The sequence below is a fragment of the Rousettus aegyptiacus genome, unplaced genomic scaffold (genome assembly GCF_014176215.1).
Source record: "Rousettus aegyptiacus isolate mRouAeg1 unplaced genomic scaffold, mRouAeg1.p scaffold_m13_p_1, whole genome shotgun sequence".
Taxonomy (NCBI): domain Eukaryota; kingdom Metazoa; phylum Chordata; class Mammalia; order Chiroptera; family Pteropodidae; genus Rousettus; species Rousettus aegyptiacus.
Genome location: NW_023416284.1, coordinates 144,505,981 through 144,522,208, shown reverse-complemented (window position 1 = coordinate 144,522,208; position 16,228 = coordinate 144,505,981). Strand labels below are relative to the sequence as shown.

The following is a 16,228-nucleotide window of genomic DNA, read 5'->3' as shown; positions in this document are numbered from 1 at the left end:
TCTTACAACTGTGGCTGCCACATAGTGAGTGCTCAAAATGTTAGTTATTAAGTTATAGAGCTCATGTGAGAAGTAAATGGAATGATATGTGCCTAGTACACTATTTGGCATACAACAGATAATCAATAGAAGCTATTCTTTTAACTATTAAATAACCTTTTCCTCAGTTCATAAAGCCAAGCAGGCTAAATAAGAAAACAGTTCAACAGATCCCAATCTGCCTCTTCCTTTCCACTCAGGAGGTAAAAGCCATTCCCTCTGATTCTTCCTGCTGTCCACCGAAATATGTGCCCTCCTAGCACCTCAGACCTCCATGAAATCAGAGATGACAAAAATAGCTTCCGCCTTAGACCCTTTCCCTTCCACTAGTCTCTTGGGAATACCATTAGCACCACTTATGTAGGGGAAAGCCCTAGGCCCACATAACAAACAGCACCCTAACCCAGTACATGACACACGGAAAGTACTTAATATTTATTGAATGAAGTAGTGAGTGAATGTCTGAATAAAACACAACACAGCCTGAGGAGTGAACCTACTCCTTTGTTTAAACCCATTTGTCTTCAAAATGATTGAAACACCTATCAAAAAAAAAATCCAACTCCTTCTTCATTGGCCCAAATTCCCCACTCCCTAGGCAAGACTTTGTTGTAATATCCTGGTAGAAATATGTAGGAAAATGTCTAGAAAGATATAAACCAAAATGTTAACAGTTGTTTGTTTTTTTGTTATACTTTTTTTGATCCCCCACCGCCAACCCCGTAAACTTGTGTTAAACAGCAATAATCTTTTTTTGTAGGTCATTCCTATAATGGGCATCTTATCATTATTGGCTCATCTGAGTGAGATCATAGTATCAGTTTTAACATGAATATTTTCCCCCCGTTTTCTTATTCTTTAGAAGTAGAACTTTTTTTTCAGGAATGTTTAAAAAGCAAATAAAATGTAAGCGGAAAACATATTTTCTCCCTTAAGTCTGACAAAAGAATTTGGGGTTAAATCTGATTTCACTTTAGGTGTTGCAACACCGAGACTAGCTTGCTGGAGCAGAACACATAAGGACAGCCGGTTGTTTAAGCTAAGAAAGCATCCTAGAGGCCAGCCTACAGCCAGCTGGCTTCCCAGAATGGATGAGTGAGCCCACCCAAGACCAGCAAAGCTGACTGCAGATGCCTAGGTCAGCCTGAAAGAGATTTTAAAAAGTCCCACCTGATTTGTAGGCAAAAGCAATAATAAATGTTTCCCCCCTCCTCTTGGCAACTGAAGTAAGAGTTAATTAACTGCTTATTTTTTTTAAGACGTTAGATAATGGGGATAATGCATTACACAGCAATAACTGAAACACTATACTTGCTATAGAGAGATTTACTAGAAAACTTCCATATTTTAGATGCTATTGGCAAGTCCAGAACATGTAGAAAAAGATGATCTAGGTTTTATAACAAGATATTGCTTTCATGTAATTGATAAATATATGTAAACAAATACGTTGTCATTTATTTTATGTTTGTTTATTTTGTAATCAATTTTGGAATCTTAAAACTAGCCATAACTCTAGCCCCCAAAATAAAACTTATGATTTATTGTACACAAGAAGAAAAAAAGCCAGAAAAGTATGTGTCATTCTTATAGAAAACAAGAAGAACAAGTTGGCATAGAAAAGAATTAACAGACAAGAATTAACAGCAATAAAACTAAAAGTATAAAAGCATTCCAACAAAAAATAGATGAACAGTTTTAATAGATAATTTACGGAACAACAAAAAAGATGTATAGAAGCTATTAAACAAATGAAATGTAGTCAAGATTGGTAGTAAACAAAGAAAGACAAAATAGAAATAATATAATTTTTCATATAGAAATTTTGCAAGGAAAAATAAAATATACTACTTAATAGCTGACAAGCATGTAATGAGATGTCCCTTGCTGCTGGAAGAGTAAATTAGTTCAGTTGTTCCAGAAAAAAATGTGTTGGATTGTATTAAAAGCCCTAAAAGTAGTCATTAACTTAACCCAACAATTCCTCTTCTAGAAATCAATCTATAAGAAACGATCAGGAATTCAACCAAAGACTATACACAAGGACTATTTATGTGAACCACAAAGCAACTTTAAAACATAACAACAGAGGAATGGTTCAATAAACTATGGCACATTGATAGAATAGAATAATACAGTGCCAACGAATGATGTTTATGAAAAATTTTATGACGTAGAAGCATACTTATAATAAAAAGCTAAAAAAAGCATACTGCAAAATTATAATTGTAATAAGGTTTCTGTTTTGCTCAAAATATGTGTACGTAGGAAAAAGGCTAAGTAAATATATTTAAAATGCTAACAACTGTTATCTCTAAAGAGTCTTAGTGATAAACTTAGAGGTATTTTTACAATCATCTTTATTTATTAGATTTTTCTATACTTTCTGAAGGGGAGAGAAACAAAACATATTATGACAAAAAAGTAAAAATAGAATGATGTTGTAGTGAAACAATGTTGAAGATTTTTACCAGTTCCAAATGAGGTAAACTCTTTGTTTTTGGTCTTTGGATATTTAGCCCTCTGTACCTTCCCTAATAGTAATGAGGATTGAATGAGTAAAATAAATGCTTATACTAAAGAGCTTGAGAAGTCACAAATCCGTTTAAATTTGCAGTTGCCACCCTCACTTACTCCCGTGTACAAGACTGTGAGTCCCAGAGGTCAGTATTCTCTTATTCACTTCAGTGTCCCTAGCACGTAGCACAGGCCAGGGAACAGAGATTGGGGAATTAATTAATACGCTATCACCAAGTCTTCTTCAAAATCAATTATAACTACTGAATGCTTGATAAGTACAAGATACTGTGTTAAATCCTACAAGAACTTTGCAAAGCACAGAAAAGGCACATTTCTCCATTCTTTTGACCTCACTGACATACCACTAAATTGCATGCACATGATATCTATGGCAGTTGCAAATATTTATACTTTTGTTTTTCATTAGTTGATCCTCCATGCAAGTAAACCATAGCATAAGACACTTTTTGAAACCATAATTAGTATTGTGAATTCATGCATTGTGTCCTATGAATAATTAAAGCATATGATTATTTTTGAGTACTAAATGGCACTTCAGTTAGTAGCATCCTTGAGTGTGTTATTCTAGCTCAAAATTCAAGTAGCATTATCTAATGCAGATTCTTCTTATGATAGATAATGATGACATTCTCCATCTTTCTACCTGAGCAATTAAAAAGTTTAATAGTCTTTGATGTGGCTGGTTATCTGAATAATTTTCTAAACAGGAACAATTAAAATCCACTTATTCGATGGTTTGTGCATTCTCGACTATTGTTTGAAACTCTTTGTTTCTGTGGAAACCTGATGAAAACTTAGAGAACTTTAAATCTATAATGAGTTTGCAAAGAGCATTTGTTTTCCTTAATTGCCAAGAGTATACAGCTGGAATATACGTAGCACAGTTTCACTAACAAACTTACAGGAACAAAGAGCTTGCCTGCTATCTTCGTTCCCCTGTGTGAGAAGCGGCACAGCTGTCTGCCACAGTTTGACCCTGGTGCCAGGAGTGGGGATTCTCAGTGCCACACCGATGCGACACGCATGAGCATTACCACCAGGATGCCTTCTGCCCTGCAACGAGCGGTTGATCCACTTCAGCACACACGAATGAGCTGTCAGCTTGAATGTCTTTTTTTCTCTGCCTGGCTAATACTTGTTCTGCCACCATTATTTCAGCTCAAGTAGGACGATTATTATTTCAAGCACCGTCGAGATTATACTGTCCTAAGGGTTACCCTTTATCTGTATAGACTCCTCTTTATAAATTCCTTGTAGTGATACCCTGATAGCTCCTCATTAAACAAGTATGCATGGCATCTTGCTTTGTTTACACAGAAATGACAATACCTCTTATCTTAAAGAGAAGTACCTTTTAATAGAAAAAAACGCTTGAATGGAATTAGAATGAATATGTCCTTTTCAAAACAAACTAAAAATATACCAATTGATGTTGTAACAACTTACGTGTACCAAATTAAATAAAGATAATAATTTTTAAAAACAGAGCACTGAAATGGATATATTTGTAAGGAATTTCCCAAGATTGGTCATATGGCATCTTAATATGAGAAGTCTCATTAATATGAAGTCTATAGCCCCCATCTAGGAAATATCTCACCATTCCAGAAAATATTACCAAGTCTTACACATTCTATTTCTGAAGGTGTTCTTTGGTGTTCTGGGGAAAAGTTTTACCACTTGACTTACATACTCTCCATGACAGGAGGCTAGTTCTATCCAAATCTACTAGATCTTTGCTAAACTCTCTATCCCTCTGTGGCCGAATAGCAATGGTTAACATAGTAAGTACTCTTTTGGGGGGTGCAGGGGGGGTGTCATAGTTTTGTTGTAACAGTGAATTTGTAGAAACGATGACTCAACAACAACAAAAAAAATCGACATGGCAAACCAGAGACAATTGCACCTGTTCTCCATCCCCACTTGACTAGCTTTGTGTACTTAACAGATCTCCAAATTCTGCAGACCATGGAATTGATAACTGTCTCATAACATAAGCCACATCAAACCAGATCTATTGAGTGCTTACTATGTTAAAAGCACTGTGCTGAGTTTATTCCTAGGAATATTTCCAGTTCATTCGGGAAGTGAAAAATCCCAACAATTGACATTAAAAACATTTCACTCACAGCCTATGGCATAGAAAACCAAAGTGAAAAATACAAAATAGGTTAAAAACACAACATTAGAAGAATATGAAGAATTAGGAAATCATTATCATTATTATCATCATTATTATAAATAAGCATCACTGGGTGTAAGCATTAACACAACTCCAAGGCAATGATAAAAACTGCAAAGAATCTCCATGAAATGGCAAAAATTAGTGGAATTGGTTATACTCTAGCCACCTGGATTTGAGTAATTTGTTAAACAATTAGTTCCATCTTCCCAGGATGGAGCATCCAATTATTTAATAAACATCTAAGATTTGAAGAGAGTCAAGAATTGCTCCTTTTGGAATTAAGAGAAACTGGGTTCAACCATACCAACAGAAACAATAACAGTGAATAAGTATAGTTCAGAGGCCAGAAAAGACTCCAAATACTTCTGGAATCAGAAAGTCCTGCCTAGTTTCTTTATTTAGCTTAAGTTTTCAATTTAATTATACAGTGAAGGGTAGTCAGACAGCAGCCTAAAGTCAATTAAAAAGAAAACTGCTTCTGTGATTTGTAAGGCTGAGAAAAACGGGCCTTCATAGCCTCTCGCACAGATACTGGCTAACCGTGTGCTGGGATTCTCTCACTTGGCTAGATCTTCCTGCTAGTTTTCACAGTGTCTAAAGTTTCTGAACTAAGGTAGTGAGAGATTTAGGCTTTAGACTTTACAAGAAGCCACTTTGGATTGCTAGGTTTTATTTCTCAGGGTTCCCTTGGTAAAATCAGTTTAGTTTCAAGTCGATCCTAAGCAAATCAGGTTCTAGAGCAATGGTAACAAGACAAGTAAGCTGAACAGTGCATTATACTGAGCATTCAGCCAAAGAGAACACATATTCTTCATCTCTAGGAATACAGACTAGATGACATTTTTCAAAAACATGCCATATACAAATGTATATGTGTGTATAATTATTTCATTGGTTAGTTTCTTTAAGGAGTTTTTGGTTGAAAGGTATTTCGTTTAATGTGATCTTCTACTGTTAATTAACCATATATAATTGACTCTTTAAAATAATTAAGGAAATTTTTTTTAGCTGCACAAACAGCTAGTTCTTTGAAATAACTAATCTAGATATCAGCAATCCAGCAACTGGGGGGAAAAAAAGAAAAAAACATTGGCAGGGGGGAAAAATAGCCTGTTGTTAGAATTATTTAACAAAATCAATTTATTAAAATAATGTGATAACAATCCTCTTCTAGTTTCCCACTGGGAAGGGGATTTTTCTTAGCCAGTTCAAAACAAATGCACATTTAAACATTATTATGAATTCCTCAGACATTGTGATATCTCATCGTACAGATTACAGAAAGGAATAAATGTATGTGGCCAAGGCTAAAATATGTTTCAATCATTTTTATTTTCCACTTTAAAATATGATTATTTTAATAAGAATATATGTGGTAATGATGAAATAATTAGTAACAACATGATTCTACAAAAATCACTGAAACCAGTAAGTGAGACTAGCAATTGCATTAACATGATCCTGAGTATCCCCTCGGTAGAGGGCAGTATTTACTACATCTGTGGGAGGAAAGACTGAAAAATGTGTCTGGCTTTGAGATTCACCCATAAGAAATTTTAAAGATTACCCACATGGTACAAGTTCTAATCCTTTGCTACTGGTCCTACATGTACATTTGAAATGAAAGGTCAATCTGATTACCTTTGAAATCAGAGCTAAGAAGCATGAAAAGTGACATTTAGGACACTAAAAAAAGAGAGAGAAAAGACTTTAGAACAGCAAAGAACTTACTTTAAATATAAGAATAATGACTTTTGAACATCTTAAAGTCTTACGAGTACAGAGGTTTTGTTATTTTTGATTTGCTTGGCCTGTGAGAGTTTATAGAGGACAAATGGAATCTTCTTAGACTTAGATATTTGAAAAGCTTAATCAGAGTTGGAAAATAGGTGGAATCAAAGAGTTATGATTCTCCCTTCTACTCTTTGCTTTCTAAGTCATGAGTGAAATACTGGGTGAAAAAAAGCTAATTCATATCCTAAAGATATTAAAAAGTGAATTGCAGCAAGGTCGAGTGCCTCTCTCTGCTGCTAGATAAACAAAGGGCCGAACCCTCTGAAATGAATGAGACAAACAGAATTCTTCACTCCATCTTCTTGCCAAAAAGATGACTTTGGATTATCTGCTGCTCAATTTTTATTAAAAGATACAACATTCATGAAAGGATTGAATGTGAGTCTATCCAATCTCTAAATATTTAAAATCACATCTCTGGATCAAGCCAAATACAAGGAGAAAAGTTTACTTGTAAAGCACTTTTTTGACCTTTATAGCACTAGTTTGTACTTTGTCATTATGCTAACTCGTATATAAAAATTTGCACAATACAAACTTACATTGGCAGCAGGGATGGTGCTGAGAAAACTGTCTGCCAGCATCTCTTGGAAGTCCCTTTACGAAAGGCCCGAGAGCCAGAAAAATTACTTCTTCTGATTAAGTACTTTGCTTCTGTCATCTAAAGAGGGGAATATCTTTTCCCCTTTTTGGCTGAGAGGAGGCTGAGAGTTGATTTAATTGTTCAATTTTAAGGATTTTGTAGAAGTTTATGACATAGATTTACGTATACTAACTTTTCCTGTCTTTCTACTTAACTATTCTATATTTTCCACTTACCCTCATTTAAAAAAAAAATAATTCTATTTGTGTGGGTGTCTGTGTGTCTGTATATGCATATGTTTATATGTATATACACATATAACGTACTTTTTGGAATCAAGTAAGGTACAAATAAATACATGCTAAAATTATTCCTTTTTCTATTTCTTTTTAAGCTTATTTTGTTATTCAGTTTGCTTTAGTTAAACAGGAGGCAAAAGAGAAACAAGGAAATAAAATGTCAGTAAGAACTTGATACTCAACAGTAATGCCTCTTATAAGTTTGTTAGTTCACAAGTGTGCACTGAGCATCCATCAGTTGCACAGTACTAAATGCAGAGAGTGGAATTCTTAGAGAAGGTAGGTTTTCCATGGAGAAGGAATTTGCCCAGTGTAGGGAAGCAGAAATCCATTTCATGAACATGGACTTGAATGGAATTTGGTGTGAAGGAAGGAGACTGAAGCATCACTGGCTTTAATAAAGCAGAAACGGGGAGATTTGGAAATGTATTACAAAGGCTGCAGTGGTCCAGAATGATGTAAATATTTAACAAATTGCATTTATATTAGGACATGATGGAAATACAGAAAGTTCGGGAAAAATGACAATATCAAAAGTATGCAAAATTATTTACAACAGCCAAGACATGGAAATAGCCTAAGTGTACACTGATGAACGAATGAATAAAGAAGTTGTGAGATATATCTATATCTATATAGACAGATAGACGATAGATAAGATATAATGGAATATTATTCAGCCATAAAAAAGAAGGAAATCTTGCCATCATCTGTGACCACATAGATGGACCTTGAAGGTACTATGCTGAGTGAAGTAAGACAGAGAAAGACAAATACTGTGGAACTCACTTATATGTGAAGTTAAAAAAACAAAAAACTCATAGAAAAAGAGATCATATTTGTGGTTACTAGAGGCAGGGGGTTAGAGAGGGGGAATTAGAGGAAGGCAGTCAAAATATGTTAACTTCCACCTATAAGATAAATAAGTACTGGGAATGTAATTACAACATGATAACAATTAATACCACAAGACATATAGGAAAGTTAAGAGAATAACTCCTAAGAGTTCTCATCACAAAGAGAAAAATTTTTTCTTTTTATTGTATTTATATAAGATAATGCATGTAAATAAACCTATTGTGATCATATCACAATATATATAAATCAAACCATCATGCTATATACACCTTAAATCTTAAAGAGAAAATACAAAAAAAAAGGGTATACAAGATAATTTCTAATTCTCTATGTAAATGTGAATAATTTACAGTTTATATTTTTCATATGTGTAAAGGCTGAAAAGCAGAAAGATAGGTTATTAAGAGCAGCAGTTTGATAGACACACCTATTAAGACCTTGTACAAGGTAACTTCCAAATCCCGAGATGTTACTGATCTAGTAAATTACTTCCGTTTAAAGAATTCTTCAATAAAATGGTGGGATATTTTCATTGTTTCTATTGTACCCTTTGATTCAACTACACTGGGACGTTGGCTTTGTCTCTTTCCATTGACTCCTGTGATAAGATTTTCCAACCTCACCCATACCCCTCATCTCTTTCTTTTTTGATGTCATTTCAGGTGATTTCATTGATTCCTTTAGACTCCAAAACTAACACATCTCTGTAAGTGACTGCCAGATCTATATCTCTGGTACTGGATGTCCAGTCTTCAGTCCTAGGTTGTTTGTAAGCTCTCTTCTCATACCTCAGGTATTTCTCTTAAGGGTCCTGCCGTTCCTCTGCCTTTGGCGGCTTGTCCTTGGCCCTGAGACCTCTCTAATCTTATAGATTTCTCTCATATTCATATCATTCTTTCAATCCATCATGTATATCTGGTTTAGGAGTTAATGAGGAGCTGAAATCCAGTCCACGCTCTGTTTGCCAAGCCATGGTCCCTAGTGAGAAATAGCACCCACCAGAGGAAGGGGCACCCTTGTTCCATAATTTGCTCACTCAGGCTCCATGCCCATCTTGAGCAGTTTCAACTTATGCACACAAAGGCTCTCTATATGGTAGCAACAATGCCAATCTTTAGATCTTTGCCAGACTATCCAATACAAATCAGTTAAGAAAAAAATAATGATGTTTGTTTTATGCCAATGAAGGATCTAATCCAAACTCTATCACCTGATATACCAGAACCCTGGCACTGACTTCAACCCATATATCCTGAATGAGCACACGCCATTCTCCTACATATAATTTAAGTTCCAGACATCTCTCTTAAATGCTCTGGAAAGAGAATTCTGGATTTTCGGGGGGAGAGGGGGATCCTTTCAGCGCTTTAAAAATGTGGTTGCGCTCTTTTCAGGTCTCCATTGCTTCTGATGAGAAGTTAGTCTCAATCATGTTGCTGTTACCCTGGCTTATTTGAAATTTTCTTTATATCTGGTTTTCAGCACTTTGACCAATGTGCCTAGGAGTGATTTGCTTTGTGTCTACTAGGGGTTTCTTGGGCTACTGAAATCTGTAAATTTTACAGCTTTTATTAAATTTGAAAAAAAAAATGTCTTTAAACTTTCTTTAAAAATTTCTTTAAAAAAAAGTTTCTTTCTCATTCTCTTTCTCCTTTCCTCCTGGGGCCCCAGGTAGACTTTTGATACAGTTTCTTATGTCACTTGGCTTTTTGTTTTTTCTTTTAATCAAATTCTCATTCTCTCTCTCTCTCTCTTCTCTTTCTCTCTGTTTTTAAGACTGCATAATTTCTATTGCTCTATCTTCAAGTTCTCTAACTCTCCTGTCATCTTAAGTCTGTTATGAAGTACATATAGTGAACTTTAAAATTTTTCGGTCTAGGATTTTTAACTTTTCGTCTTAGAATTTCCATTTGGTTCTTTTGTTTTGTAGTTTTAAATTCTCTGCTAAGATTTCCTATTTGTTTGTACATTATCAGTATATTTTCCTTTAAAACCCTGAATATAAATATAAAAGCTATTTTAAAATCATTACTTCTAATTTCAACTTCTGAATTTAAAACCCTGAATATAAATATAAAAGCTATTTTAAAATAATTACTTCTAATTTCAACTTCTGGGTTATCTCATGATCAGTTTCTGTTGATTATCTTTCCTCTTTAAAATTAAGGGTTGGATTTTCCTGTGTCTGCATAAATTCAGATATTTTGGATTGCATTCTAGATATTATAAATAATATTATGTGGAGACTTGAGATTCTTTTATATTCTACCAAAGTATATTGATTTTTTTGTGTTGTAACATTTATAGCAGGTAATAATTTGGCTAGTCTCAAACCCTAAACTCTCTCTCCTCTGTGATGGGCAGGAACTGAAATCTCTCATCAGATTTTTAAGCCCTCACTGTGCATGCATAGTGCACAAGTCAGCTCAAGATTTGGGCAGAGTTTCTATGAAGAATTTTAGGCTCTTCCTCTGTGGTTCTCTCCTTTTTGCGATTTCTCCTCTTATTTTCTAGCTGCTATGGTCACTCCTCTCTGACTCCCCAAGCCAGGAATAGTGCAGGTTTCAAGGGATTTATATGTCCCATATGAGGCTAACTGTGAACTGCTCTCGGGGTTGGGGGTGGGGGGGTTGGTGAGGAGAATACTATAAAAATGAGAAATTCATCAAGGTCAATCTTTTCTTCCAAGTGTTGACTGCCCTCCACTTTTCCCTTGTTTTTGGTTGTTCAACAGTGCCTTCCAGAAAGTTTTTAGATTTTGTCCAGAGTCACAGTTGTGATCTATAGGTGGGTTGGTCAAATAGGAGCTACTCTGTCATTAATGGAAGTAGAACCCTCCTGAGTCTTTACTTCTCTCAATACACTGTAATTTCCTACCTCTGAGTTTTTCATAAAAACATAAAACCTCAGAGGAGGAAGAGATCATGATGCTTTATTCTTAGGAATAACCAAATGGCCACCCCACACACTCTCTCCTACTTGCCCCACACCACCGGAATCTCCAACACTCCAGCCTTCAAGACCTAGTACTCTTTGATTATTTACATCTGGTCATACTGATTCTGTAATGTTAATTATAATCTGCCTTATATTCTATATATTATATATTATATTCTGTAATGCTAATTATAATATACATTATTATCTATGTACTTACCAATCACATTTTCTCTTCTAAATTAAGATTGTGAGTGTGGAGACTGACTCTTATTCATCTTGGTACCCACTATAGCACCTAGAACCATGCCAGCCTACCATTAAGTTCTCTGTAATACCTGTTGAATGACTAGGGAGAAGTACCATAAAATATAAAAGAGTAAGGCTTTCTCTGTCACCTTGCATAAAAGGTAACTTAAATAGATAGCATGTTGCTTTGTTTAATCAAGTTCCCTTCCTGAAAGGAAGGCATTCCCATGAGGAGATATTATCATGCTGGTGAAAGCCACAACCTTTCATAGTGTGTATTGCCCCATTAATCTTCCTAAAACATTACTTTGTATACCATGTTCTTGCCCAAAACATAAAATGACTCTCTGTGGATCACAGTAAAAAGGTCCATATTCCTCTGCCTGGTTTTTATGGAGCATCTATCTGAGGTTTTTATTCTTATTTCTCTTTTCTCTCCCAAATGCACTCTGCTCTCATTAGGCACGTATCTTCTTCCTGAAATATGCAGATCATGGTTGAAATACCTCCACTCTGCTCATCTAATTTCACTCACCTTTCAAGGTCAAGATCAATTTCCTCCTTAAATCTCATGTCTCCTCAGCATCTTCCCAATCTTTACTACCCTTATTTTTAATTCTTGATGTACTCATAATATGTACTAAACTAATGAGCATAGCTCTTCCAAATACTATTATAGCTAAAGGGAATGACAGAAATTTGCTGATCACATCATACATTTCACAGATGAGGTACTTAGACCCAGAGAGGTTCAGTGACCTGCCTAAGACCACTCAGTTACATAGTATCTGAGTAAGGATTAGAATTCATATTTCTTGACTCAGTTGGGCCTCTTTCCACTCTATTATACTTTCTGGCATTTGGTTCGTGTTATTTCCTTTACTACATTGTAAACTTTTTGAAAGAAACTTCTTACACTTCCTTTACATTGCTTATAACAGTGACAGACAGATACGGAAGCACTCAAGAAATAGTTGCTGACCACTAAATCGATGTAACATATATTCATTCATTAACAATAAAAGATAAAAGCATTAAGTAAAATTTGACCCTAAAATACATGGAAACCTTATAATTTCTTGATGTTATACCTCGTTTCTAGTTTTTTCTCAAAATCTTTTGCCTGACTCAATAATATCTTCAAGTTATTTTAAGAAACGAAAATAGTATAAGCTAACAATCCTCAAACATTTTCTTGTCATATATGTCTTAAAGTAATAATATACCTGAGTATATCTTATTAAATATTCTAATTGGCAAGATACTAAATACTAATTTTTGTCAACTGATCCAATCTAAGGGAAAGGTACTCTGGAATACATCAAATCATATACTTTATGATGAAAAACAAAAACTTGAAAATAATGAATAAAAGAATTACTTGATAGAAAAATTTTTTCTGTTTTTAAAAAAGAACCACTTGGTAGGTAAGCAGTAGAAAAGCCAGCAGTGTTAAAGCTATTTTAAAAATCGAACAAGCACTTTTAAAATTATTAAATAAGATGACTTTCGAAGCGCCTTTCAAGACTAAGACCATGACTCTTCAGCTTGGAGGTTGAGTAGGAATGTGGGCAGGATAAGAAAGAGGACAAAAAGACTTAGGACCCATTTTTGACATTGGATTCACATTCCTTCCTATAAGAATCTGACCCATTCTCTATTAAGCTCTCATTTCTGACCTACTACTCCTCTACGCTTTAGCCAAGCTGATTGCTTGCCTTATTTTGACATGATATTGCCGGTGGTCACCATATCTGGAAAATGAGTACCACAGATCAGCAATGCTACAAGAATGGTTTTGCTACTGAAAAGGTAAAGGAACCAAAAAAATTCAGGGCTACCTCAGCTCTGGTGATTAATGCTTTTCCTTATTCCCCAATGCTAATCACCAGTGCTGACTTCAAAACACCATCAGCCTTGACTCTTGGCCAAATATCAGAGGTAAAAGCTATTCATCCTTTAGCATTTACTGAGAATATACTGAGCACAGGACACAAAACAGAAGTAGTTTTTCTAACTAATGCTTTCATTTGAAATACATGAAATGAAATCAAGCATACAACAGAGAAAGAAAAGGGAAACATCTCTTAACAATTCCCCAAAAGAAACTGATAGTACAGTTTAAATATAACAATATTTAGACTAATATGATATAATCAAGATTAATAAACAGATGAAAGCTAAAACATGTAGTTGATGGATCTCCTTTCCTGAAATACAAAGAACCAAAGAAGGAAGATAATGAACAAAAAGTTGACAGTGAACAATGTGTACACCCATGCATATGCATCAGCTGATATATTTTTCTGCTCAGACTTTTTACAAGCACACCTGGCCACCTGTCATTATTTTTACGACATAAATAACAAACTACTCTTGCAAATAGTTACTTGTGAGCACAGTTATCAGTTGAGGAAACAATTTTCTGCAGGTGTAAAAATTACATTTCTCAATAAGGAAAATTTAGGTATAGTCAGTTTACTCATTAAGCCTTTAGAATTCTGTTTTTGCTTGCTTTCTTTGAATAGGGTTCTTTCATTTTTGATCCATAGATGTTAACCCTAACATAAGTGCTTCTCAAACTTTGTGGTTCAGGATCCCCTTACACTCCTAAAAATTACTGAGGAACACAAAGAGCTTTTGTTTTGAGGGTTATCTCTCCTAATATTTACTGTATTAGAAATTAAAACTGAAAAAAATTAAACTATTAATTAACACATTTAAAATAACAATAAAACCATTACATGCAATCCATCAAATTAAGACAAATAACATTTTCATGAAAATAATTATATTTTACAAAATGAAAATAATTTAGTAAGAAGTGTGGCGTCTTTTTACATATTTTGCAAATCTCATTAATGTCTAGTTCAATAGGAGAAGGATTCTCATATCTGCATCTACATTCAATCTATTGTAATATTTTGTTTTGTTTGAAATATATTAGAACATTTGGCCTCACACAGACATGCAGTTAGAAAAGGGAAAAGTATTTTAATAGTCTTATCAGATAATTGTGGATATTCTTCTTTGATGCTACATGAAAACTCAATAAGAACTTTCTTCCAAAGGAAACGCTATGGAAAGAGGGGGAAAAGAGTAACTTTATAGTGGAGAAACCAGACAAACACTACCTCAGATAAGTGTGATCAAGGTTAACATCAACAGTGTTAAGTCAAGTTGATAGCATGTACCCTTGATACGATGTTTGAAAATAGCACTTGATCTCTGTGGTCTTCCTCCCCAAAGCCCATAATTCCAGTTTAATCATGAGAAACATCAGACAAGTCTCAAATGAAGGGCATTCTACAAAACAACTGACCAGCACTCCTCAAAACTGTCAAGGTCATCATAAACAAGCAAAGTCTGACAAACTATCACAAACCGACAAAGTCACAAACTGCCAAGAGGAGCTTAAGGAGACATAACAACTAAAGGTATGTGGTATTCTGGATGGGATCATGAAAAAGAAAAAGGACATTAGGTAAAAACTAAGGAAATCTTAATGAAATAAAGACTTAAGTTAATAATAATAAATCAGTATTGGTTCATTAATTATAACAAATGTACCATAATTAGGTAAGATGTCAATAATAGGAAACTGAATTTGAGAGTATGTGAAAATTCTCTATACTATCTTTCCAATTTTTCTGTAAACCTAAAACTGCTCTAAAAAAACATTATTTTAAAATCATTAAAACCTTGACAAAAATAGTTTTTAAAATGTTCATTGCAATGTAGAATCTGAAACAATATCAGTGTCTTAAAAATTCTATTATAGTAGAATCCATTAGCCTTTCTTGTACTTTAAATGGATCTTTTGTCATGCATGATTCTGTAAGAGTATTCATTGGTTGTTAGAAAATATTGATTCAATGAGTTATGCAGATCTTCCCAGTGTTGGCACGTCTAATTATATGAAATCAAAACTTTGCATTTATTAATATCACCATCAATTTCATCAAGAAATGTATGAAAATTAGGAAGCTGTCAAGTTCATGGTGGGAGCAATAAGTTTTCCAAAATTTTAATTTTCACTTGTTTGCTCAAATTTTATTACTTGCCAACAAATACTCTTAGTTGTTTTTCTTACCGTGAGAGTCTTACTTCATTCATTTTAAAGAAAATGTCTGTTAAATATTGTGAGAAAATATCTGCCAAGCCTGAATAACCATAGTTTGTCAGTGACTCTTTTAAGTAAAATAGCATTCCATGAAAAAAGTAGCTAGTTCAGCTAGCGACTCACACAATTGCAGAAGTGCTTTTCTTCAAGATAACTGTTGTATTTGGTACATAGCACAAGTATATACACATAAAGATGTGCACTTCATCATAAAGAATATTAAAAAGACATGTTTTCAAGGGTTGAGATTTAACAAAATTAATCATTTTTATTGTTTCTTCAGTGACATTCTTGAGTGATACTATTTGGGAGTTTTTTTTGGTTTTGGTTTTGGTTTTTTACTGTGATTGCATGGGCAATGAAGAATACAACATAGTTTGGTGCTACCACCTTGATTCAGCTAAGGCTCTGGCAGTTTTACCTATCATTGCTTTTGCACCATTACCACAAAGGTCACCACAGTGAAAAAGGTAAATAGCGTCCTAGTAATGTTATAGAGAGTTTTGACCTCTAGGACCCCTGGAAGTCTAAAAACCACACTCTGAGAATCACTGACTTAGGTAAACATATTTCTGACTTCTCTACTACCCATCAATTAAGCCAAACAACTATGTCCAGGT

General features: G+C 34.4%; 1 protein-coding gene across 4 annotated transcripts in view; it reads right to left on the bottom strand.

The window, feature by feature from the left end:
• The window catches only part of AFG1L (AFG1 like ATPase), a 165,138-nt gene that overhangs the window by 9,869 nt on the left and 139,041 nt on the right, over positions 1-16,228 (bottom strand). The window contains exon 11 of one of the 4 annotated variants that reach the window (XM_016160195.2): positions 3,483-3,633. The exons of the other annotated variants lie outside the window; for them this stretch is intronic. Coding sequence (XP_016015681.1) covers positions 3,483-3,633 — 151 coding nt within the window. The remainder of the gene's footprint in view (positions 1-3,482; positions 3,634-16,228) is intronic. 4 annotated transcript variants of the gene reach the window in all.